This window comes from Nyctereutes procyonoides, unplaced genomic scaffold (genome assembly GCF_905146905.1).
Source record: "Nyctereutes procyonoides isolate TBG_1078 unplaced genomic scaffold, NYPRO_anot_genome, whole genome shotgun sequence".
Taxonomy (NCBI): Eukaryota; Metazoa; Chordata; class Mammalia; order Carnivora; family Canidae; genus Nyctereutes; species Nyctereutes procyonoides.
In genome coordinates this window covers 26,094,347-26,120,374 of record NW_026575122.1, presented here as the reverse complement: position 1 = coordinate 26,120,374, position 26,028 = coordinate 26,094,347, and the positions used below count along the sequence as shown (strand labels likewise).

Below are 26,028 nucleotides of genomic sequence, written 5' to 3'. Positions count from 1 at the left end.
CAGGGAAATTCCACAGAAAGCTGAAGATGATTTACCCATATCTATTATTGAAGTGATTCTATCTTCTACTGTTAGGAAACAGATCCAAAGCTTACTATTTTGTATTTGCCACAAAAGCTATCTGACCTGAAGAGAAAAACATGACGGCAAGCCTAGTGACATTTCCAGATTTGAAGGCTCCTTTGAAAAAGTCTTGCTCAGCCTGGCTTCCAAATTACTGACAGATTGGTGAGTCATTATTTCAATAATAGTAGAACTAGCACCAAATGAAGCAAGTGCTTCATTTATTCGGCACCGATAGAAACAAATATTCCTCAAAAATGAATTTTTCAGATGGCTGAATTGTATATATATATATATTTTTTTCATTTGTTTTTATTGAAGTTTGATTTGCCAATATATAGTAAAACACCCAGTGCTCATCCCATCAAGTGTTCTCCTCAGTGCCTGTACCCCAGTTACCCCAACCCCCCCACCTGCCTCCCCTTCCACTACCCTTGTTCATTTCCTAGAATTAGGAGTCTCTCATGATTTGTCTCCCTCTCTAATTTTTCACACTGTTTTCCTCCTTTCCCTTATAATCCCTTTTGTTATTTCTTATATTCTCTGTATAAGTGAAATCATATGATGATTGTCCTTCTCCAACTGACTTCACTCAGTGTAACACCTTCCAATTCCATCCATGTCAAAGCAAATGGTGGGTATTTGCTTGCTGGCTTGAATTTATATTTTTAAGTACTGAAAAAAAAATTTAAATGTTCATGTGTAAAATATTATGCCTTATTAAAAAATGATTACATGGGGCAGCCCCGGTGGCGCAGCGGTTTGGTGCCGCCTGCAGCCCGGGGTGTGATCCTGGAGATCCGGGATCGAGTCCCACGTCGGGCTCCCTGCGTGGAGACTGCTTCTCCCTCTGCCTGTGTCTCTGCCTCTCTCTCGCCTCTCTCATTCATTCTCTGAATGAATAAATAAACAAATCTTTAAAAAAAATGATTACATGGAACATAATTCACATTTCTTTTTAAAAATTTTAATTCATATATTTTTAAAAGATCTTATTTATTTGAGAGAGCATGAGCAGAGGGGAGGGGCAGAAGGAGAGGGAGAAGCAGACTCCCCACTGAACCCAGTGCAAGACTCCTTGCAGGATTCAATCTTAGGACCCTGGAATCATGACCTGAGCCAAAGGCAGACGCTTAACCAACTGAGCCACTCAGGTGACCCATAATTTACTTTTCATTTGGTATCATTATGAACATCGGATAGTGTATTAGGATGTGCTATGGTGATACTGTGGAGTATAGAGCTATTTACAGAAACATCGTCCCCTACTATGTAACTTTTGTTATATTAGTTAATGGCTTTGCCCTTTATGTGCAAAGGCAATTTAGATAAGTTAATAGTAATGTCCACTGCAGTCCCTCTTGTAAGGCAGAATTTATTTGTCCTCATTTATAGGTGAAGAAATGAAAGTTCGTATAACACTAAATTTGTCTGAGGCCACACAACTCTGTGGTGATAGAGGCAGAATTGGACCTCAGATATCTCTGATTTCAAAATCTTATGTTGTTCCTACTGTATTAAACAGACATGACTCAAACAGAGGTAGTCACTTCAAAGAGTTCCAGAATGGTTCATCCCCAAGCCTTGGCTTTTTGTCATGAAAGGCTGGTTCTGTGCATCTGGACACCCTTCGTGCTAGGCATAGGACACTGGAACTAACGCACTGTGTTTTTTTAAAGATCATTGTACTTTATCTTACAACTTTATTGAGGAATATTTGATGTGAAATAAATTATGCATATTCAAAGAGTACAATTTAATGAATTTTGATACATGTACAATACCTGTAAAACCATCATCATAACTAAGATAATACCCTTCACCCCTCAAGATTTCCTTGTGCCTCTTTATAATCTCTACCTCCTGCCATCCCTAGGCAATCATGAATCTATTTTCTGCCTTTATAGTTTGCATTTTCTAGACTTTCATAGGCGTAGAATTATATAATGCTGTTTTTTTTTTTTAATTTTTATTTATTTATAATAGTCACACAGAATGAGAGAGAGAGGCAGAGACATAGGCAGAGGGAGAAGCAGGCTCCATGCACCGGGAACCTGACGTGGGATTCGATCCCGGGTCTCCAGGATCACACCCTGGGCCAAAGGCAGGCGCCAAACCGCTGCGCCACCCAAGGATCCCTATAATGCTGTTTTAAATGTTGGAAGTTCCTTCTCTGCCCAGGCTGCTCTGGTTACATCATCGCCACACATGGGCTGTGTTGCTTTGGGGCAGTCTCCATCTGAGGCTTGGCAAGCCCCCTGCAACTTATAATGCTTCCCCCTCAAACCCTGCTCTAGCCATCACTTCCCTTCTCTGTTTTAGGTCAATTTTTCCTGTTCCCTAAAGCCATGAAAGATCTGGGAAGGCTTACATGACTCCTTTCCTCAACTCCCTGGCTGTGGCCTTTCTGGTTTCCCTTCCCCTAGATGAATAATGAATGCTACAGCCCTGAGCCTGAGGGGCAGTTCTCCAGTTAGGGCTCCAGCTGTATGTATACTATGCTCCCCGGCAGTTAATGAGGGCAAATGGGGTTCAGATCCTGCCCCATCCAGACTTCCCAGTGGCAGATGGCAGATTCTACTTCTTGTCTGGACTCTGTGTGTAAGAGAGTGTGTATCAGGGGAATGCACTGGGTTCCTGCTATAAAAAGTTGCAAGTATACACTTTAGCATATTTATTTTGAAAAATCAACTGCTCAACCTTTTAAAATATTTTGTTTTTACTGTTCAGAATTGAATCTGTTGACCTTAAAAATAAAACAACCGGTTATTTCACCAGCAGAATGGGTTTATTCAGGAATAACAGAACTGCAATGCCAGACACGCAGGCTATGGCAAGACCATAGGCAAGTCCAGTGAACATAGAAGAGGAATGCTTTTTCATAGAGGAAAGGGGGCAGTTGAGAGGGGCTTTATTATAAACAAAAAATTCCACTGGAGTGAACTGGGAGTTTGCAGTGTGGTGGCTGCTCCTTGATCGAGTTGTCTTTTACTGGCTGGTCTGCTGTGTCTAGGAGAAAAATCTTCCGCCTACTGGGGTAGGAAAGCAATGGCTTCCATCTGTTTGGCAAAGGGCTGCAAGGAGCCGAGTGGCGCGAGAACTCCCCCTTCTGGCCTTGCAACTCCATGTAAGTGAGGTTTCCTTTATTCGGTTTCCAGAATCAGATACAAAATGATGTTGCTCCAAAATGTCATTGTTTCTGAGTTGTCAGTCTTTTTTTTTTTTTTTAAGATTTTATTTATTTATTCATAGAGACACAGAGAGAGAATGAGAGGCAGAGACACAGGCAGAGGGAGAAGCAGGCTCCATGCAGAGAGCCCAACGTGGGACTTGATTCAGGGTCTCCAGGATCACGCCCCGGGCTGCAGGCGGCACCGCTGCGCCACGGGGGGCTGCCCCTGTCAGTCTTTTTATAACAGGACAGAGGTCATGTTATTAAAGTTATCTCAGTCTCATCTAAATGGTTTCAAGCTAATCCATATCTGAAATGTGTGTTATTTCATCTTTCATATCCTTAATCTCAGCTCGGACTATTGTTAAATTAGATATTTTTTCATTTAAGAAAGCAATTTCTTTCTCTCTTTGTAGTAAATCAGTAACCAGTCTCCCAATGCGTAGTGTTAAGTCATTTACCAATGGTTCCAAACGGGAAAAGTCCTTCTTTAGATTATACACTTTTGGTTTTAGATCATTTGCAAAAGTTACTGTCTTCAAAACTTTAGCTCTGTCACTTTCTAAGCTTAAAAACCTATCTGTGTGCTTGTTGAAATCATTATTTAGCTCTGAAAGTGTCTTCTCAACAGAGTTAATTCTTTGTGAATTTTCAGATGCTATCTTTCGGAGCATTGCTGTTCGGTCAATGCTACTTGAAAGAAGATCACCTATGTTTTTTACTGTATCTTTTTCTACTTTTTCTATTTTATTTTGTAATTCTTGTGCAGAATCTGTCAATGATGCTACATCAGTTACTAAACCTGAAATACGTCGTATATCTGTTTTTACAGTTGTAATCTTCACACCAACATCTTTTGCCATGGAAGTTGTACTTTGGTCTACTTTTGTCACATCTTGAGAAAGAGCTGTAAAATTGTTGTTCAGTATACTCTGTTTTTCAGTTATCCTATCGGACCAAGTTTTTACCTCATAAATTTCCTCCTGTAGACGCTTTAGATGAGCAATTATTTGAAAAGAGTTCCACTGTTCCATGATAGCTTCAGACTTCTGCCACTATAAGAAAATATAGCACCACAATAATTAAATTGATTAAAAGTTTAATATATAGAATTCAGGTTGAAATTTTAACTACCATTTTACCCTTCTGGAAAGCATGATAAAAGATGTATCAAGTGTGTTAGTAATGATTAAGAAGGAAAACATGAAGGAAATATAATAAAGTATAACTGGTAACACATCTTTCAGCTATTTTTATACCATCAGCCTTGGTATAGTTGCAGAATGAGCTAAATGAGAGACAGTGGAGTGTTTTTCCTTGCTAGAGAAGAGAGGACAAAGCCTTCTCTAGATGAACTTTGGTAAATTTCTGGGGATCAGACACGGCAATATAATTTCTGAAACAAATTTGTTTGTAGTTATTTCAAGTGCTAGAATGAAGGTACCAATGTTCAAGACTCCATGTGTATATGCTTTCTTGTCCTATTACTTTTAAAGATATTATTTTTAAGTAATCTCCTCCAATGTGGGACTTGAACTTATAACCTAGAGATCAAGAGTTGCATGCTGTAGTGACTAAGCCAGCCAAGTGTCCCTGTCCTATTACTTTTATGAATAACTTTCTGGGGGTATTTATCCATGAGACCCTGACAAGTTCAATAATTCTTAAGTTCCTACTATGTTAGGCATACCAAGTATGAGGGATATAAAGATGAGGACAGCTTGGGTTGTGACCTCAACTCAGTTTAGTAGTTTAGTGGAGAAAATAGAAAATAGGTATGTAAGAAACAAAACAACCAATAAAAAACTATCTCCAAAATTCTTTTTTCTTTTTTTTAAGATTTTATTTATTCACGAGAGACACACACAGAGAGGCAGACACATAGGCAGAGGGAGAAGCAGGCTCCCTCTGGGGAGCCTGATGTGGGACTCCATCCCAGGACCCCAGGATCACGCCCTGAGCAGAAGGTAGATGCTCAACTGCTGAGCCACCCAGGGGCCCCTAAGATTTTTTTTAAAAATCCTAAACAACTAATTGGATTCAACAGTGTTTATTGGGCTTGTGTGTGCTAGTATGGTCAAGAACAGTATCTGCTTGGGATCCCTGGGTGGCGCAGCGGTTTGGCACCTGCCTTTGGCCCAGGGTGCGATCCCGGAGACCCGGGATCGAATCCCACATCGGGCTCCCGGCGCATGGAGCCTGCTTCTCCCTCTGCCTGTGTCTCTGCCTCTCTCTCTCTCTCTCTGTGACTATCATAAAATTTAAAAAAAAAAAAAAGAACAGTATCTGCTTTTAAGGAGTTTATAGTTTAGTTTGGGAAGGAAAATGACAATAAATAGATTATTTGAAATCAGAAAACAAAGGGGCACCTGGGTGGCTCAGTCAGTTAAGCGTCTGACTCTTGATTTCGGTTCAGGTCATGATCTCAGGGTCCTGGGATGGAGATCTGCATTGGGCTCTGTGCTCAGGGGGAGTCTGTTTGAGGATTCTCCTTCTTCTTCTCCCTTTGCCTCTCCCCCTTATTCATGCTCTCTCTCTCTCTCTCTCTCTCAAATAAATAAATAAAATCAGAAAACAAGGAATATGCAAGCTGAAAAGCAGTTTTATCTAAAGACATCAAGTTTTATTTCCAAAATAATTGTGTATTTCAATGTTATGAATTACCTTTATAAAATTGCATTTGCCTGGTTTACTCAGCTAATCTTTTGAGATTATTTTGATAACATTTCAACTTAGTTTTATTTAATGCAAATAAAATAAAAATTTAGTATGTTCACAATATTATTTTTATGGCAGCTTAAAAAAGGAGTAACAGTATAGCTGCAAAAAAAAATGGCAAGTTGAAATGGAGAACAGTTAAAGTAGTAATTTCCTCTCTTTGCCTCATCATGTATGTTTGATTTCAAAATATATTTTAGGATTTTTCTTCTCAGGAGGTTTATGCTCTATTAATTATTGGTAGGGGGAGGTAACCCCAAGTGTTCTTTAGTAGAGAAGCCAGAGAGTTAATATGTTATTATGGGTGTGACATTAAAGAGTGACCACAGAGGCTCCGGAGTGGGTTAAGTGTCTGACTTCGGCTCAGGTCAGGTTATGGGTTCTGGGCTTAAGCTCCACGTTGGGCTCCCTAATCAGCAGGGAGAGTCTGCTTGTCCTTCACCCTCTGTTCCTCCCCCCACTCATACTCTTTCTCTCTTAAATAAATAAATAAAATCTTAAAAAATATATATAACCACAAACAGGAAGGAAATCAAGTAGTGATTGCAAAAGTATGTGCTATTTTTAGGAGAAAGGTTTTGCAAGTGTATTTGCTGAATCAGAGACTTCAAACAATGAAGGAAGTAGATGGCTTATTTCATCTAATTCATTACTAGGTATTATTTATTAATGTATTTACTCTGGTAGAGTAAATGTAGCCTAACAGTACCACACAGTTAAGACTCATCAGAAAGCACTAACTTTATTCTTAGAAGGAGCAGATCATTAAGAAACTGCTAGTAAAGCTGTTTCACTCGGTAGCTTATAAAAAGCAATTTATCATGAACTTCTGTTGATGTTTACTAAAATATTAATATGGTGCAGGAATAGTCTTGAAATTGTTTCACAGAATTATTTTTAGAAACTACTTAGGGCTTGTTTAAACTATTTGCCTGGGGATCCCTGGGTGGCGCAGTGGTTTGGCGCTTGCCTTTGGCCCCGGGGCGTGATCCTGGAGACCCGGGATCGAGTCCCACATCGGGCTCCCGGTGCATGGAACCTGCTTGTGTCTCTGCCTCTCTCTCTATCTCTCTGTGACTATCATAAATAAATAAAAATTAAAAAAAAATTTGAACTATTTGCCTAGAATGCATAGAAATGTTGGAGAGTCCACCAGTAGCTCAAAAGATTTTTACCAAATTCCTATCAAGTATACAGGCTACTGAGCTAGATGCTGTCCAATAATGTTAAATATTGTTTGGATCTACAAGTCGAGCAACATGGTTCAAGGGAATGATTTCTGGGTCCAACTGGCTTTCCAAAAACTGTGCTAAAGGATCTTTGAGCTGTAACTAAAGGACCTGGAAATTTTATTAATCTCTAAAATTTAAAACCACATAGAGCCAGAAGGGGTTTTACAGATTTTTTGATACAATTTCCTCATTTTACAAATTAAAAAACTGAGCCCCCAAATAAAGCACCCAAGAACACACAGTTTGTGGCAAAGCCTAGAAGATTCTAGCCTGAGGCTCTTTCTCCACCACTTCTTTCCCACTATTCCCTAAACATTTATTGGTTTCTTCTTATGTCCAAGGCCCAAACAATTTTACATCATAGTTACAACTTTTGGGTGACTTACAGTCTCGTTTGATGGTGATATGGTAGTCGACACATTTGGCTGAATTATGGTTTTTAAAAATTCTCAAGATAGTTCTATCCATAACAGATTTCTTGTGATTTTCTCCACCTGGTTGAATAGTAGCAGATTGCATTGTACTGTGGGAGATCAGTAGAGAGACAGACCTAGCAGTGTGATTGCACATTTCCTAACCTTGCTAAGCCTCAGTTTCCTCATTTTTAAAATGCGTGTCATGGCCAGCAAAGTTCTTGTAATAAGGAGTGATAATGCAGGTCATTGTAGGTACTCAGGATACAGAGCTGTTACTGTGATGATGATGAATGTAGACCTCCTAGCAGTGTTTGGCACATAATAGGCTCCAAAATGCTAGTTCTCTCCTCCCTTGCTGTCAAACCTGGGATGGAGCATTTTGATTTGTATTAAATTAATAGTTCAATAGCTGAACTGAAAACAAACAAACCAACCAACAGATGCTGGGTAAATTTACAGAGCTTTTGCCAATTGCAAATATGAGATAAGTATATAAAGAAATGTATCTTTTTACATGTGCTTGGTGAATTTGCATCATTATTTTTAATTTTTTTACTATCATTAATGATATATTAAGCTGTGATTAAGATTATAGATATATACAAAGGTCTATAATCAGGTTGAGGTTAAAAATAATGCAATTAACTTTGTATCTTACTAGTTTTCTACAGAACCATGAGGCTAATAAATCAACATTTTTCATTATAAAATATGAAAAGTACACTTAATCAACAGCTTCTAAGCATTAGACAAAATTTAAGGAAATATTGTTATTAATATATCTTTAAACTTTGCATCCAAAATTAAAAAAATTAGATGTTTGTTTTGTAAAAGTGATTTATTCATACTAAATTTAAAAAATGGGCCCAGTAGTACTATCAGAAATTAATTGATATAAAATTTATTATCAATTACAAAGACACAAAATGTGTCTTAGAATATGGTAATCTTCCTTAAAGGAAAGAATAACAATATAATTTAATATCTGATACACAGGGAAGTTTTTGAAATTTCAAGTATCTGTGATATCTAAATGAATGTAAGAAATAGAGGAAGACACATTGGGTACATCTAAAACTGTTTACTGATAATTGTTTAGAGGAGAACCTCTGAGTTAAAGGAAAATATACATATACATGTGTACATTATATGTATATACATCTACACAATAGTTTTCTCATGACATACTTGTGGAAGGGTAGGTTTTGTTTGTAACTGTTACTATAGAACACAGTGGTCACTTTGTTTCCATTTATTTTCTGTAGCAACTACTATGGTATATAAAAGCTAATGATGTATCAAATCTGGTGATAGGCTCAGCAAACAAAATATAAGAGATCACACCTGCCATGAGGGGATGGAGGTTGAAACAACAAAGTTCTAGTGAACTTTAGAATCTATTTTATTAGCATTAAAATAAAGGCAAACAAATACAATTTTGTCAGTGCACACAGACAAGAACTTGGATGTTCAGAGGTGAAGGAACTTAATGTTAAGATTCCAGAAATTAATGATATACTCTTTTAATAGTAGCATTCTTTCAGGCTCATTTTTATGGTTATCTACCAGAGGCCCTCCTAACCCCAGAGTAGAACTTGTTTGGGATTTTTCCAAAAATGTGCAAATTTACATAATAAAACTACCTGACCGCAACTACTTTTTGCAATTGATTGCTTTCAAGTTCTTTGTGTTTAATTCCACTGATACTGCGTTATAAAACTGGGACTACAGTTGGTTACTGGCAAGAAGACACAAGAACAGTACTTCCATATGCAGTCGACTCAGTTTTCAACACCAGATTTGGACACTCTTGATGCATTAGTAACCAATAAAAGTTTTATGTGCTTCCCCAACCCTGCACATTTCTGATTATCATTATTGGAAAAATCTGACTAGATCTCCCTTTAATCACATCTCAGTATGTCCACATATTATTCCCTGTGACTGCATTATATGATTTAGAGTAAAATAAAATCACAAATTTGGTTGGGTGATTAGTTTGGGAACTCTTTAAAAACAATGACATACATTTAATTACCATAGTTATAATTTTTCATCATGCTGAAAAGTCATTTTCAAATTTTTCATCTTTTTTTTAAAATTTTTTTAAAGATTTTATTTATTTATGAAAGACACAGTGAGAGAAGCAGAGCCACAGGCAAGGGAGAAGCAGGCTCCATGCAGGGAGCCCGACGTGGGACTCGATCTCAGGTATCCAGGATCAGACCCTGAGTCAAAGACAGACGCTCAATGGCTGCGCCACCCAGGTGTCCCTCTTTTTCTCTTTAAAATGGGCCACAGGTGTATTGGTATTTTTTTTTATTGTAGGTAGAATACTTTATCTAGAGATTATGTATCTAGCTAACTAAAGAGTCTGTAACGCAGTTAGAACCTTAAAAAAAAAAAAAAAGCCCAGGTATACAAAGATATCCCAAAAGTCCATACTTCAAAGCATACACACTTAATTCATAGGTAAAACTTTCAATAAGAACATATTTACTTTTTTTAATTAAAAAAATATCTATGGTTGACATGGGGCTCAAATTGTCACCTTGAGATCAAGGGTCAGACGCATCCATATTTACTCTTATTTAAAAATTCTTACAAGTATTTATAATAGTATGCTTTTAGAACGTTAATGAAAAGTAAAAATGTTCCCCAGGCTCCATAGTTTTCAAAACATACATATTGACTCATAGCAAAGCACCTCAAGTTCTCCTTTGGGCATTTTATTTTTCTTTTTAGACAAAATTCCTATGAACTTGGTGGTCCGGATCTTAGTCTGCAGTAAATTACAAAGGAAATGTAGAACTGGTTAGGCAGCCACATCACCTACCAACCAACCTGACAGTAACAGCAGGCCAATGGGTCTCATCTTTAGGTGACAGAAAAGGTATAAGATATAGACATAAGGTTTGAAAAAATAGCAAACTAGGGTCAGTAAGAAGGGAAACTCCTCAATAGCTTCAAGAGATGTTAATATATTTGGGTCCAATATAATAGGTGAAATTCATAATAATGTACATTATTAGGAAAACATTAAAAAATTAAGAATATTGCTTTAAGGAGGTGGAGATATATTTTGGAAATATTTCTATTTAAAATGGCTAAAATGAAAATTTTATTGCTTAGATAAGCTTTGATTCTCTGGATAATCCATGTGTGTGGATATGTCACGTATTTGCCAGTAATGTAGGATAAAATAAGGCATGTCAAAGTAACACAAAAGCATGGAACTAATAAATTTATGTGTAACAATATGGTGATCAGAATAAATGTAGTGCATTAAAAGTCATTATGAATTCCTTTATTTTCTACATCATATTCCTCTAAAGTTCCCTTTTCTCTTGTACTTGAATATACCATAAAATCATGAAGCTTCCCTTTTAGAACATCCAGTTCATTTTGCATCTTTAATATGCTATTATCATACTGAATTCCTTCAAGGGTTTTCTGCATCTCCATTATTTCAGATACTGCTTTCAGCATATCGTCTTCCATATTGAACATCTGAGTAGTTAAGTCTTCCATCTTTTTTTCTGTCCCTATCAGATCCTGAGAGACTCTGAGAACAGAGCGAATAGCACTTTCAATTGTTGGCAAATGTGTCTTGCATTCTTCAACTTTGGGTTCATAGTTGGAAAGTTTATTAGTCAGGTCTTCATCTCTGGCAAAGAGAGCGTGCTGTTCCTCTTCTAGCTTTTCAATTGCTTTTGTACCAGAGCCAAGCTGCTCCTCTACTCGTAGAAGATCCTCTTCTTCTTGTCTTTTTACTGTTCTAATATTTCTTAGTGTGCTGTCTTCCAGATCTTTTAGCCTTTCAGTGAGCAGTTTTATTTCTTGTTCAGCTGAGTTAATCTGGACAGTAACTTGAGAATGTATGTGTTTTGATTCTGATTTGAAAAGGTCTGTATTAACATTCATTTCTTCTAGGCTTCTTTTCCAGAAATCTGAAACATTCTGGAATTTCTCATTAAGGCTTTGCATCTTTTGGGTGAGCAACTCTTCACTATTTTGGATGTCATGCATGATACTTTGGAGGCTGGATACTTCCTGCTCAAACTGGGTCACCAAAGACATGGATGATGTAGCTTCCTGCAGGATATTTTCGGTAGACTCAAGCTGCATTTATAACACAAAACAATTCCCAAGGCTACTTAATAACTTTTTTTTTTTTTTAAGAGAGTAAGAGAGAGCATGAATGAGCAAGGATAAAGGCACAAAGGTGAGGGAGAGAGAGAATTTTTAGTGAGCCTGATGTGGGGCTTGATTTCACGACCCTGAGATCATGACCTGAGCCGAAAACGAGAGTTGGACACTTAGTCGACTGAACCACCCAGGTGTCTCTTAATAACTTTTATATTAGGGAAATACACTTTTTACAATCACACTCTCAGTTCAAATTCTGAAGATGTCTAAAATATCCATGTATATCAGAACCATAAGGACATAAACATTCGTTATTTGAGTAGTTGTTTTAACAGATTTAAAAACAAATATAATAGATTAGCACTATGGTAGAAAAACATACACCTATATTCACAATATTTGACATTTTCATGGAGGGATATTTACAGGGGAAATGATGTTAATAAAGTCTGAAGTATATCACATTTCCTTCCTACTTAAATGGAAAGCAGCTTAGTTGTCATTATAGTTATTCTGCTTTTTTAGAAACTGTAACTGAGCTAATAAAATTTGTTAAGTTTCCTAAGTTCTATGATTCTGGAAGAGTTTCTGCCTGGAAATTTCTTGACTGACCTACAGTGAAGGTACCAGAATCAGATGTTATAACAAAGGCAGAAATGAATAAAAATCCAGTTAAGTGAGGCAACTCACATTAAATAGCAACATGTGCTAAGGTTTCTGTAAATTTTGGTAAGCTCCTGGCATTTCCTCATGTGTCCAGAACATAGGAGGCTGTGGACCTCCTTTAGTTTATACTCAAACATAGATAACAGTCTTAGAGACTACAGGAAGGCCTAAAATGATCGTTAACTTACTAAGTGTTTGCAGTATGTTGAAGACATGATACTGTACAAGACGTGGTTCTGCCCTTGAGCAGCTTAGTTTAATTGGGGAGAAAACTAAGTCTACATATGTTACAACAGGGGAAGAGCTAAGGAAGCATTTACATGGGGCTCCCAAAACAGACTTCAAGAATCAAGGAAAATACAAGAAGTATTATCTAGTATCTGCTTCTAGTTACTTCTTTCCTAAATCATCCTACATACTACAGCCAGATTAAGCTTTTAAAAACTGTTGTACATATCATGGTACGGTATTAAAAAACCCACGTTTCCTAATATTTCTAGAATAAAGTCCAAAATTTATCTCTGTATGCTATTCTTCCCTCCCTGTTGCTTAGCTCAGTTGTCTTTCCTTCCAGGTTTAAAGCAGATCTTAGCTCCTCACTGTAGCATCCTTCCATAGCCCAAGCTCCTGGAGAACCTATGGTGTTGTGTATTTGACACCTGTTTGGCACTCAGCACACATAATTAGAGAAATTTTCAGTTTTCACTCTGTGCCAGATCTTGTGCTAGACACTAGATATGAAAATATAGACCTAATATAGTTCCTGACTTCAAATTTTGACAGAGGAGATAGCACTTTGCATCTTTTACATCACAATATTCTGGAGTCCCACTAAGATTTATTATCTCCTATTCCATTATCCATCACTGGGGATATAGAGATAAAGGACACGTGTTTGCTTTAAAGAGCAGAAAAGGAGGCAAATTGCTAACAATGAAAAATCAAAATAGATTACTATTTCTGTCATGATAGAATTAGCAAGGGGAGAATGGATTCTCTGAGGAGAGAAGAGCAGCCTGGAGGGGAAACAGGAAAGGCTTAGAAGTGTCTCTGAAATCTGACTCTTTAACAGACTGATGTTATTAGGTGAAGATATAGCAGTTTCTAAATTTCTTAGGGGAAGAGACCATGTCTGATGCCTTTTTGTGGCTCCCATATCTTAGGGTATGAAAAACATGTTTGTGGACATTTAGGAAGAAGAATGGCTGTTAATCTTCTGCCCTCTCCCACCCTCCATTAAGACTTGAAGCAATTCCAGGTGATAGTTAGGAACAATGTGTAACAGGACTGACTAATATAGGAAGACCACTCTGAAACCTTGTTTGAAAATTATTTTTAGGGGTGCCTGGCTGGCTCGGTCAAGAGAGCATGCAATGCTTGACCTTTGGGGTTGTAAGTTTGAGCCCCACATTGGGTACAGAAATTACTTAAAAATAAAATCTTTAAAAAATTATCTTTAATGTACACATGTAGCTATAATACAAGAATCCTCTAAAAATCAATTCTGAGAAATATTTGTATATCAGTAATACTGTTTAATTGTCTTATCATCGGCCTTTTGAAGAGGTAAGTGTATCTTTATCTAAGATAATTTCCTGGTTAAGCTGTTCACCAGAGCATCACTGTAATCCAGAGGCAGTATACAGTAGACCCCAAATACAAGATCAATTTTTCAGAATAATAAAGGTCTCAAAATTTAATCTGAAAATAGACAGTGACTAGTATGTCACAATAATTTGCATTTATGGGCTGTCAATATATCCTAGTAGTTTTTTTGTTTTTTTAAAAAAAGAGCTAAAAAAAAAAAGCTTAATGACTTAAATGTATTACTGTTTATAGTTTTCAAAAAGTTTGTATATATATTGTATCATATCTGATCCTTATAAAAATCTTGTTATTCTCATTTATTAAATGATAAAACTGAGACTAAGAGAAGTTATATTTTAAAATAATTTAAAAATGGTATTTTAAAAACCTGCCTCAAACGCATTTTAATTGCCACCAAATTTTTTATTTAAAAAAGGACATCTTTTTTCAAAATTTGTTTTCTTTTTTTTAAATATTTTGTTTATTTGAGAGATACAGAGATAACAACAGAGATAGAGAGAGAACATGAGTGGGAAGGAGAGGAGCTTCCCAGTGGAGCAGGAAGCCTGACATGGGGCTCAATCCCAGGACCCTGAGATCACAACACAGACACTTAATCATCTGAGCTACCCAGGCACCCCCTAAAATTTGTTTTCAATAGCTTTTAAGTATATGGAGTTTCTATCTCCTGGGATTTTCCCCCCCTATAACTCTGTTCACTCTGATTAGAGGAGCCCTTAAGAAATGTAACTAGATTCCAACTTGAGCCCTATGTCAAAATACCCACTCTTGCAGCATCATGCAGCTTCTCCCCAAGGCTGCTGGACTCTCCCTCTGTGGCATCCCCTGGCACATGCAAGGGATGCATAATTTTCAACTGTGGCTTTTCTCTTCTGGGGGATTGATTATATACTAATTCTGTGCATGAGGCCAAAGGAAATTAGATCCTCTATTTCATTTGTCTGTTTTTGTAAATCCTTGCTCACCTTGGTGCCAAGCACAAGTCCTTGCCTACTTTATGACACAAGTAAAGGTTTAGTGAATGAGTAAATAACAAGGCATGTTTCCCAATGATAGCTTGGTTCCTGGTAGCCAGGCAAGTCCTGAATGATGCCTTATTAGTTGCAGCTGACCTCTCCTGAGAGCGTGGTAGTTAAAAATTTTTTATGTCTCACATTTCTAAGAATTCCAGGAATAATGCATCTACATTTGCAGCTTGAAGAAACACAAATACACAAGGATTTTAATTTTCATTTGGCTACAAAATCAATATTTATTTTTAGTCATTCTTACATGCAGATGTATATAAATTTACCAACTAGAAAGTAAAGAAAAAAAACCTGATGGATCTTTGCCTAGCAAAGGCTGTTGGTATTCTAATTTTATACTTAAAGGCCAATCATATTTTCAGTGCTTTAGACATTTTATATTTAGATAAAAAATTGGAGTCACATCAATAGGAGAATATTGGTAACAGTAACATTTGTTATATTAAAAAACAACAACAAAAAAAAACCTGTCTTTTCAAAATAATCTGAGTCTAAATTGGATTGAAGGGAGAATGTGAAAATGTATGAAAACCAGTGAGTTAAAACAGTAATGTTCTAAAAGGCAGGAAAAACAAAGTTATGAATTAGGGTAGAAGGGTGGTAGTAGGGAAGAAAAATGGGAAAACATACCCAAGTAAGCCAATTAATAATTAATTACCTTTTCTGAAATGAAACTGATTTTACTTTGAAGTCCTTGGAACTTGTTGGTTTCTATTTTCAGTAATTGGTATTGGCTTTCCACCTTTGTAAACTTCTCTGACTGCTGAAATACAAACCTGGAAAAGAGAAAAAATATCACTACCTCCCAATTCATATCTACTTAAGTTTGAATTTTAAAGAAACATTTTATACTTCTGGTAAAGGGCAACATAAATTCTGGTATGAGTGGTGACAGCTTTTAGTAGTTTATTCTAACAAATCATAGAAAGTGAAACTCTATCCTGTTCAAGTCCCAGTCCGATGAGTGAGATGGTGCGATAGTTGCATGCACAAAAAATATTTTGGGGGAAGAAATGATGAATTATCTTGAACAAGATATGGGACCTCTCCTATTTTTCTCAAGGCCATATTGGGCAATAGCTAGGAAATGTGTTTTCATACTGAAATGTAGAACCAAGAGTTACTTGTGTGAAAAAAGTATTTAAATTAAAATGTAGAAGACAAAGCAGTGGAATGGAACAGAGAGATGACCAGAAGTTGCAAAATAACAAGCCAAAACTATGAAAACAGGAGTCATCATCAAAGTGGCAATAGAACATACATGCAATGCAGGATGTACAATCTCTACAATTGGTTATACTCAATGATATGGGTCATATAGGTGTCCTTTAGATGCCATTCTGAAATTGGCGTATGTTCTTCATCTGGTAAGTAGTAAAGATTGTAGAAGCATAAAGAAGTTATTCCAATCTTAAGAACAATAAATATACTTTTGTTTGTATACGACTGGAGATGAAATGCAAAAGAAATGCTTTGGATCTAATACCATTTTGGTTCATCTACTTTTGACTGAATTCTTTGGGCTCCGAAAAAGAGCAGCTGAAATTCTTTATCAAGTCATCAATAAGTGGTTGGGCAGATCCCTTCCTCTGAAGAGAATTTAAATCATAGTACACAGGGCAGTGGTTCAAAAGCTTTGCTGCATACTGGAGTCACTTGTCTGCTTTAAAAAAAATCTAATGCCTGGGTCCCACACACAGAAATTCTGGCTTGTGTTGTTTAGGATGTGATTTGGATATTGGAAATCTTAAAAGCTCCCCAGACTATCTGAGTACTCAGTCAAGCTGAGAAGCACTAATTCATAGTATTCTATGAAACTGACGTCCGCTGAAAGACAAACATTTAAAAATTGTAAAACTCAGAGATGAGTGAAAGACTTCTGAGCTTTGTGTATCATTTGCAAAGGTGGTGATCCTTCCAATTCATAAATGTTATTATTAGGCCAGCTTGCTATAAAACTGTCCAAAACTAAAAATGGACTTTTTGGTTTTGAATTATACTGGATAAAATAATTTTTAAAAATTTATTTATTTTAGCGATAGAGAACTGGGGGGGGGGGAGGGAGGAGCAGAGGAGAGAGACAAGCAGACTCCCAGCTGAGTGCAGAGCCTGACATGGGGCTTGATCCCATGACCCTGAGATCATGACCTGAGCCAAAATCAAGTCAGATGCCTAACCAACTGAACCACCCAGGTGCCCTATAAAATAAGTTTCTTTTGATGATGGCTAGTGTCTGTCCTATAAATGAATTAAATAAGCCCAGGTTACATAACTAGCACAGATTGTCTTTTCTCTTATGTGGTAATATGACTTTTAAATAACATTTCTGGCTATTAGAAAATGCCATTATCCTAATTTTCAAACGTGAATATATAGACTTAATTCTTTTATTTTGGCTGTTTCATTCTTTGATTTTAAGAGATTCTTTTTAGCATATAGGCTTATCTGAGATCATCAGACAGAGACCAAGGATGGAGAACACCCTAAAGAAATGTCTAATTTTAGAGATTAGTTTTATCATTCATTATTCCAGTGTTACCTCAGGGGTTTATCCTGTAGATCAGAATGTTTATTCAGAATAAAATTGTTATTCTAAGAGACTTTTTGTGAAAGTTGATTCACTACTATAACACACTACAGCATTTTCCATTTTATTAAATATTGTAATGTTGTCTACTTCAGGACTTCTCTTCAAAATTCAAATATTAAGCAAAACCTTGAAGAAAACCATGTCATGTTAGTGCAAATGTAATCTGATGATAATCTGTAGATTTTTTCCATGGCTAGCTTCTCAACAGAATAAAAGATTCACCATTACTACATATGAAGAATAATACATATAACAAAAAACAAGCATAAAGTCGACTTTGTGCTAGTAATGAAAAAAGTGAAAAGTGGTTTACATGATGCTGAGTTAACATACATTCATTTTATTTTTGTTTAGATGTGTCAAGCTCTACTCTAAAATGATTTATTTTTTTTTAAGATTTTATTTATTCATGACACACACACACACACACACACACACACACACACAGAGAGAGAGAGAGAGAGAGAGAGAGGCAGAGACACAGGCAGAGAGAGAGAAGCAGGCTCCATGCAGGGAGCCCGACGTGGGACTCGATCCCGGGTCTCCAGGATCACGCCCTGGGCTGAAGGCGGTGCTAAACCGCTAAGCCACCTGGGCTGCCCCTCTAAAATGATTTATAAATATTAACTCATTTAGCATTAAAGAAGAGGATGATTTTCTAGAAGTCGATGTTGACAGAAGGTAGCTTCAATACTGAAAAACTAAATTCTTGAAATTGGCATCCAGGTCAGTTTCCTTTTTTATGAGCCATATATATATATTTTTTTCTCCCCCCTAAAGTAGGCTCTACACCCGTCATGAAGCCCAACATAGGGCTTAAACTCACAACTCTGATGGAAACCCGAGCTGAGATTAGAGTTGGATGCTTAACCAACTGAGCCACCCAAGTGGCTGAGTCAGAGGCATTTTTTAGCAGAAGTTCAAGGCCCCCTTATTCCCTGTCATCCTCAGTTTAGATGAGACAGACAGGGTCTGCTAAGGGCTATAGCTTCTAGTTAGAAAAGGACTATAAATAGTTTGGACTAGGGATTTTTATGTCTAGGGTCTTGGCCTCTTGGATTAGTATCGAGGGAGGCAGCATATCATACTGGTTAAGAGCGTGGAGCTGAGCAACTTTGGTCCCGCCACTTACTAGCTATATAATCATCTTGGGTAAGTTATTTGGATTTGTTGCAGTTTCCTCCCCTGTAAAGTGGGGATAATAATTCTTCATAAGGTTGTTGTAAAGATTAAATGGGTTCAAATTTATGCAGTTAGGGTACCACACATCAACTACACTTTTTAAGTACCTTGGCCATTTCTTTCAAAGTGCTCTGTGCAGCTGCTTTTCCATCCCTTGGACAAGCCAACAATGGTATAAGGATCAGGTTTCCCTCCGGCTTACATCTGATGGAAGTCCCAGGCTTGTCCACCTTTAAAACCAGTGTTAGATTTATAGCAAATCAAGAATGGAATGGATAGATTAGACCACTTACAGGAAGAGAACTCTCTTACTCTGTTTTTGGGCCTCTTTGCATTATCGTATGGGAAAAGGATATGCAAGAAAGGGTCCCACGTTAATTGGCTAGTTTAGTATGGGCCTTACAAAGGGAATCTTTGACTCCTTCAGAATCCAATGTAGTCTACATACACTTTATATTGATCCAGGGCCTGTAGGACCTGATGGTGTTCTCTACATAGCTCCTTTAGTAATCATTGATGGTGGCAGACAGTTGATTGAGGATCTATAGGATTTCTCTGATTGTTTCAACTTAATGAAAAAGAGGCAAATAGGGATGCCTAGTGGTTAAATGTCTGCCTTTGGCTCAGGGCGTGATCCCAGGGTCCTGGGATTGAGTCCTGCATCGGGCTCCCTGCAGAGAGCCAGCTTCTCCCTTTCCCTGTGTCTCTCATGAATAAATAAATAAAATCTTAAAAAAAAAGAGGCAAATAAACAAAGGAATCTGTTATTACGGATCTTTTGAAAGAAGGGGAGTTCTAGAGCCACTAAGGTCAGTACCATTTAGTCCTATGTTTCATACTACAGCTTCATTTTCAGGCACAATACTGAATGTTCAGGAAAACAGTAACCATATTCCATTTAAAAATCGGCATTTAAAACATAACCCTGTCTTTCAGATAAAACTTCACTTACAAAAAATAGAAAAAAAAAGATGAAAAATGATGTTAGTGAAGATTTTGAATGTAACTTGTGCCTTTACTGTAAGCATCAACAGTAAATTCCTACACCGAAGTGTCTACTTTTCAAGTTTTCCTTTACAGATTTCTTTTTTTTTTTTTTAAGAGAAAGACAGAGAAGGGGGAGAGGGGGAAAAAGGAGAGGGAGAGAAAGAGAATCTTAAGCAGACTCCATGCTCAGTGTGGAGGTTGATGTGGGGCTTGACCCCACAACCCTGAGATCATGACCTGAGCTGAAATCAAGAGCTGGACACTTGGGTAGTGGTTGAGCCTCTGCCTTTGGCAGGCTATGATCCTGGAGTTCCAGGATCGAGTTCCACATCGGGTTCCCTGCGTGGAGCCAGCTTCTCCCTGTCTATATCTCTGTCTCTGTCTCTCTGTATCTCTCATGAATAAATAAATAAAATCTTAAAAAAAAAAAAAAAAGAGCTGGGCACTTAACTGACTGAGCCACCCAGGTGTCCCTACAGATTTCTATTAGTATTTTCCCAGGATGGTAACTATTGAAAAGCTCAACATTTTATTTTTTTTAGTTTTTTTTAGCTCAACATTTTATGATGTAATTTATCTCGTATGAATATGAATCTTTGCATAATCAAAAATACATTTAATAACTAAAACCAGGTGTATTAGATCCCGAGAGAAGCAACATATACAGATGATCCCCAACTTCAAATGGTTTGACTTAGATTTTTTTGGCTTTATGATGGTGTGTGACATGCATTCAACAGAAACTGTACTTTATTTGACCTTTTCCCAGGCTAGCAGTGTGATCCTGATCCTCTCCTTGGTAGCATCCTCTTTCCTGATGCTAGGCAATGGCTGCAGCAGTAGCTCCCTGTCAGCCACATGACTGTGAGAGTAAACACCTGATTCACTTACAACCAATCTGTACCCACACAAGATGCTGTTTTTTCACTTTCAGTGCAGTATTCAATAAATTACATAAGATATCCAACACTTTCTTGTAAAATAGGCTTGTTAGATGATTTTGCTCAACTGTCTGCGAATGTTAAGTGTTCTGAACATATTTAAGAGAGGTTAGGCTAAGCTATGATATTTGGTAAATGAAGTGTATTAATTCATTTTCAACTTATATTTTCAGCTTACAATGGGTTTATTGGGAAGTAACCCTATCCTAAGTCAAGGACGATCTGTATCCTTTAGTTTACTACCTCTATTACTGAATAACTTTCTCAGTATAGAAGAGTTACTTACCTAAAGAAGGGCATGCATTTGAAGACATAAGAACAGTTTATTTACAAGAGTAAATTTATTTATTTTTTTTAAGAGTAAAATTATTAAAGAGGGTAAATTTATTCTTTCAAGATCAAAATCAAAATATTACATAAATAAAATGCTGTATCACTAAGATGGAACAGTATCTTTTTTTTTTTGAAGAGAAAATTTAATGACATTTACTTTATTATAACAAATCTTTTATTTATTTCGACTCTGAATGAGTCACCAGCAGTGTATAATTCAAAATTTACTCGGGAGTCCAGGGCTCCCAACATGGAGCCTGCTTCTCCCTCTGCCTGTGTCTCTGCCCCCCCCCCCCCCCCGCCTCTCTCTCTGTGTCTCTCAAGAATTAATAAATAAAATCTTAAAAAAAAAAAAAAGAAAATGGGGCAAATAAAATTACTAAGTTGGTTTTAAGATTATTTTTTAAAGATTTTATTTTAAAGAAGGAGAACAGGATCCCTGGGTGGTGCAGCGGTTTAGCGCCTGCCTTTGGCCCAGGGCACGATCCTGGAAACCCGGGATCGAATCCCACGTTGGGCTCCCGGTGCATGGAGCCTGCTTCTCCCTCTGCCTATGTCTCTGCCTCTCTCTCTCTCTCTGTGTGACTATCATAAGTAAATAAATAAAAATTAAAAAAAAGGAGAACATGGTGGGGGGGGTGAAGGGGCAGAGAGAGAGACACAAGCCGACTGACTCCTCATTGAGTAAGGAGCCCAGGGCGGGGGGCTCAGTCCCAAGACTCTGGGATCATGACCTGAGCCAAAGGCACATGCATTTTTTTTTTTTAAGATTTTAATTTATTCATGAGAGACATAGAGAAAGAGATGCAGAGACACAGGCAGAGCGAGAAGCAGGCTCCATGCAGGGAGTCTGATGTGGGACTCCATCCCTGGTCTTCAGGATCACGCCCTGGGCCAAAGGCAGGCGAAAGGCACACGCTTAACTGAGCCACCCAGGTGGCCCCTTAAGGTCATTTCTAATACTCATTTTTTTCTATGAAAACAATGTATTGCTATTTGCTTGGCTTAAAAAACTATACCTGTTCAGGACTACTGGGTGGCTTAGTGGTTGAGCATCTGCCTTTGGCTGAGGGTGTGATCCCGGGGTCCTGGGATGAGCCCCGCATGCGGCTCCCCGCAGGGAGCTTGCTTCTGCCTGTGTCTCTGCCTCTTTCATGAAAAAATAAACTAATTAAAAAAAAAAAAAACTACAGCTGCTCAGTTTTAGGTGAACACGAGTGCTACACTCTTGTCATCTGATGGTACCGAAATTCAATCTGTATTTTAGGAATACGCTTCCAATTCACATAACGCATAGACGATGATTGCAAAATGAGAGATTCTCCAATCTCTGACATCGTCGTTAACGTTTGCTGCCTTGAGATCATCATGAAATCTTTCAAGGCTGCATCACTGGCGTGAGGGTGGGGCAACCGCGTCCCAGGCAAACGTGCAGAGGACGGGAAACAACGGGTTACAAACACGGAAAGCATCCGACGGGTAGCAGGCGCTTGACACAGTTTGCGCCGCATCGGCACCTCTCAAGACGCGGCTGAGTCGTCCCCAGACCTTGGTCTCAGCTCCCACGGAGCGATCGGGGCCCACTACGTGCTAATAGAGAGGAAAAGTTAAGTTGTAAGACGAGCGAAAAGGAAACCAAGACGGCTGGGCTGGCCCTTCTTCGGGGTCGGGGCCGGGAGGGGCCCGAGGAGAGCGCGCCGACCGCGCAGGCCGGACACAGGCCCCGGCAGCCTCGCGTCCACTTACCAGGCCAGGCCCAGGCAGGTCCCCAGCGACAGCAGGCTCACGCCGGTCCGCGGATCCGCCCAGCCCCCGCCGCCGCCCCGGGCCTCGGGGCTCTTCCCGCCCTCGCTCCGCGTCCCCGGCTCCGAGGGGGCTCCCTTGGGTCCCGACTTCTTCCGGCTCTTCACCTCCGACATGTCTGCACCGCCGAGGTCCCAGGCAGCCTCTCCACCCCCGGGCGTCGGGACGTGGCCGCCTCGGCCCTGACCGCGCCCCCGCCGGGACCGGCGCCGCCCACAAGCTTGCCGGCTCTTCTCCCCGCCGTCCTCGCCGCTTCACAGCGTCCCCCGGCCGCCCGCCCTCTAGTTCCTCAGGCCGCCGCACCGGGACGCAGTCCTTCTGTCCCTGAACGCCGCACACCCGAGGACCGCGGGGCCGCCCGCCGGGCAGCGAGGGCGCGGGGAGGGGGCGCGCGCGCGCCACTCGGAGCGCGCTGCCGCCGGGTCCTCGGCCCACGGTCCTCCGGAAGGGGCGCGCCCCGTGCTTGGCCGCGCCAGGGGCGGGGCGGGGCGGGGCGGGGCGGGGCGGGCGGGGCCGCTCCCTCAGGCGCGTGCGCGCGGCTCGGGGTGCGTGTGTCTGCGTGCGCGGGCGCGCGCTGTCCGAGCGGGGCGGGCCCGGCGGGTTTGGACTGCTCCGCGGTTCTGAGGCGGAGAGGAGGGCAGATCCGGGGGACGCTGCTTCCTCTGCTCCTGGGCTGAAGGGGCGAGGGAGCTGAAGGTGAGCAGTCGGGGCCGTCAGCGACCCGCGGGGACTTGAAGTGGCGGCGGCGCCCGGGGTGGCGCCGGGCTCCGGCCGCGGTGCAGCTGCCGCTGGAAGGGAAGAGCGACGGCTCGAGTCGGCCCTCCTCCCTTTGTGTGTGGGGTGGGGTCCGCCACCCGGCGGCCCTCGCACCGGCCTCACCTCGGCCGCCTGGGACTGCGCGGGCGGCCGGGGCGGGGGCGGCGGTGGACGACGCCCGCCTCTCCGCGACCTAGAGGTCTCCGGGGGTCTGGAGGCGCCCCGGGCTGCGAGGCCCTGGAGGGGCACCTGGGAGACCGGGGTGGGGGGGGGCATCCGCGTCTCCGCGACTCGGGTCTCCGGGTTCTGGAGGCTGCGGAGGGGCTCCTGGGAGGCCCGGGCTTGTCCCGGGATCGCGCGGCGGGCTCCCCCCATTCCCTTCGGGAGCCCCCACTGCTTACCTCCCCGCCCCCACCTGGACTTCCCAGTCTGTCCCCGCAGGGCTGCTCTCCCGGTAAGACCCTGGTGCACAGGTTTGGATAAGTTTGCGCCTCGCTTTCCTGCCCGAGCTGGCGTCTCTGGAGGTTCAGTAGCGGAATTCAGGGGCTCAGACTTCTGGGGCGGGAGTAACCGATAACCTGCCCCTGGACTGGAGGAGAAATTATCAAAAGAGGAAGTAGCCAGCCGTTTCTGTTTTCCTGGATGAAATTGCTCTTTACTTTCTATTTCATGTCTTTGAAGAGTTTGATTTTACATTCTGATGCGGTTCCAAAAGGTCGGGCACTGAAAATTTGTTCGTAATACAATTTGTGCAGAGTTTAAAAACCTTTAAAATGTACATATCTAGCTTTAATAGGTTGGAGGATGGTTTAATGAGGATGGTTGGAAATGAGTTTCAGGGGTCTGCTTAGCAGTTCAGATAACCTAAAAAGTTAAAAATTAAGGATTTTTAAAAAAGATTTTATTTATTAATTATAGACAGAGAGAGAGAGAGGCAGAGACACGGCAGAGGGAGAAGCAGGCTCCATGCACCGGGAGCCCGATGTGGGACTCGATCCTGGACTCCAGGATCACGCCCTAGGCTGAAGGTGGCACTAAACTGCTGAACCACCCAGGGATCCCCATGGATGTTTTATTTAAATTGAGGTCATAAAACGTTATTAACGTTTAAAAAATACCATAGCTTTGATTCTCACCATAACGTTTTCTTTTATTCAGTTTCCTACTAGGACTGAGCATTTGATGAACCTTGACAAATAACAGGCAAGTGCCCATTTCACTATTTCACTGTGTTTGCAGGTGCTATATTTGTGGCACTTTAAAAATATTTAGTCATTGTTGAAACTTTTTTTTCTTAAGATTTATTTATTCATGAGAGACACACAGAGAGAGGCAGAGACACAGGCAGAGGGAGAAGCAGGCTCCCCAAGGGGAGCCCGAGGCAGGACTCCATCCCAAGACCCTGAGATCACTCCCTGAGCCAAAGGCAGACACTCAACAGCTGAGCCACCCCCGCGACCCTCGTTGTTGAAGCTTAATGACGGTCCCTCCTCTTCTGTGCACTCTAAATTAATTGTGCTTATCTGTATTTTTACACTAAGGGCATCACATATTCTCTTTACATTTAAATTTTTTTTATTAGATTATGAATTTCTTCAGAGGTATGATTTAATCTTCTCTGTAGACTTTGGGGCCTGGTACATATGAGGGCCCAAATGTTTCTTTCTTTTTTTTTTTTTTTAAGATTTTATTTATTTATTTATGAGAGAGACAGACAGAGGAGGAGGGGCGGTTGCAGAGACGCAGAGGGAGAAGCAGACTCCCCACTGAGCAGGAAGCCCTATGCAGGGCTGGATCCCAGGGCCCCAGGACCATGACTGGAGCCCAAGGTAGACACCTAACCAACTGAACCACCCAGGTGCCCCACAAATGTTTATTTTATTTTATTTTATTTTATTTTATTTTATTTTATTTTATTTTATTTATTTTATTTTATTTTATTTTATTTTATTTATTTATTTTATTTTATTTTATTTTTTTATTTTATTTTATTTTATTTTATTTTATTTTATTTTATTTTATTTTATTTTATTTATTTTATTTATTTTATTTATTTTATTTATTTTATTTATTTTATTTTATTTTATTTTTATTTTATTTTATTTTATTTTATTTTATTTTATTTTATTTTATTTTATTTTATTTTATTATTTTCCCTCAAATGTTTATTGATCCCAGGGTCCTGGATGGAGCCCCGAAGGGGTTGGGCCCCACCCCCCTCTGTTCAGCAGGGAGTCTGCTTCTCCCTCTGCCTCTCCCTCCTGCTGGTGCTCTCTCTGTCCCTATCTGAAATGAAATAAAATCTTTTAAAAAAATGTTTATTGAATGAAAAAATTATTGAATACATTTAGACACCCTGTGCTACATTGGGTAGAGTTCTGTTA

General features: G+C 39.8%; 2 protein-coding genes across 3 annotated transcripts in view; one reads left to right on the top strand and one right to left on the bottom strand.

Annotated features, from left to right (window-relative positions):
- Positions 1-2,829: 2,829 nt before the first annotated feature.
- On the bottom strand, positions 2,830-23,332 carry IKBIP (IKBKB interacting protein). Of its 2 annotated transcripts, none has more exons than XM_055336471.1 (3): positions 22,832-23,332; positions 15,711-15,828; positions 2,830-4,290 (listed from the first exon to the last, which is right to left on the bottom strand). In XM_055336471.1, exons 1-3 carry the CDS (start codon positions 23,002-23,004, stop codon positions 3,535-3,537), a joined length of 1,047 nt encoding a protein of 348 aa, XP_055192446.1. In that variant the 5' UTR covers positions 23,005-23,332; the 3' UTR covers positions 2,830-3,534. The 2 variants fall into 2 exon arrangements, with proteins under 2 accessions (XP_055192446.1, XP_055192445.1); XM_055336470.1 differs by lacking the exon at positions 2,830-4,290 and adding an exon at positions 8,986-11,723.
- Positions 23,333-23,487: 155 nt separating this feature from the next.
- APAF1 (apoptotic peptidase activating factor 1) overlaps positions 23,488-26,028 on the top strand; it is an 85,240-nt gene continuing 82,699 nt past the window's right edge. Inside the window, exon 1 of the mRNA XM_055336442.1 lies at positions 23,488-23,584. The gene's annotated coding sequence lies outside the window, so the exon portion shown is untranslated. The remainder of the gene's footprint in view (positions 23,585-26,028) is intronic.

Excerpts from the sequence above, each read along its gene's own strand:
- IKBIP (XM_055336470.1), bottom strand. The coding sequence starts at position 23,004 with ATGTCGGAGGTGAAGAGCCGGAAGAAGTCGGGACCCAAGGGAGCCCCC. Across the intron at positions 15,829-22,831 it reads ACCTGCCTGGGCCTGGCCTG|GTTTGTATTTCAGCAGTCAG; the intron begins GTAAGTGGACGC and ends TCTCTTTTCCAG. Across the intron at positions 11,724-15,710 it reads TCAGTTTCATTTCAGAAAAG|CTTGAGTCTACCGAAAATAT; the intron begins GTAATTAATTAT and ends TTATAAATGCAG.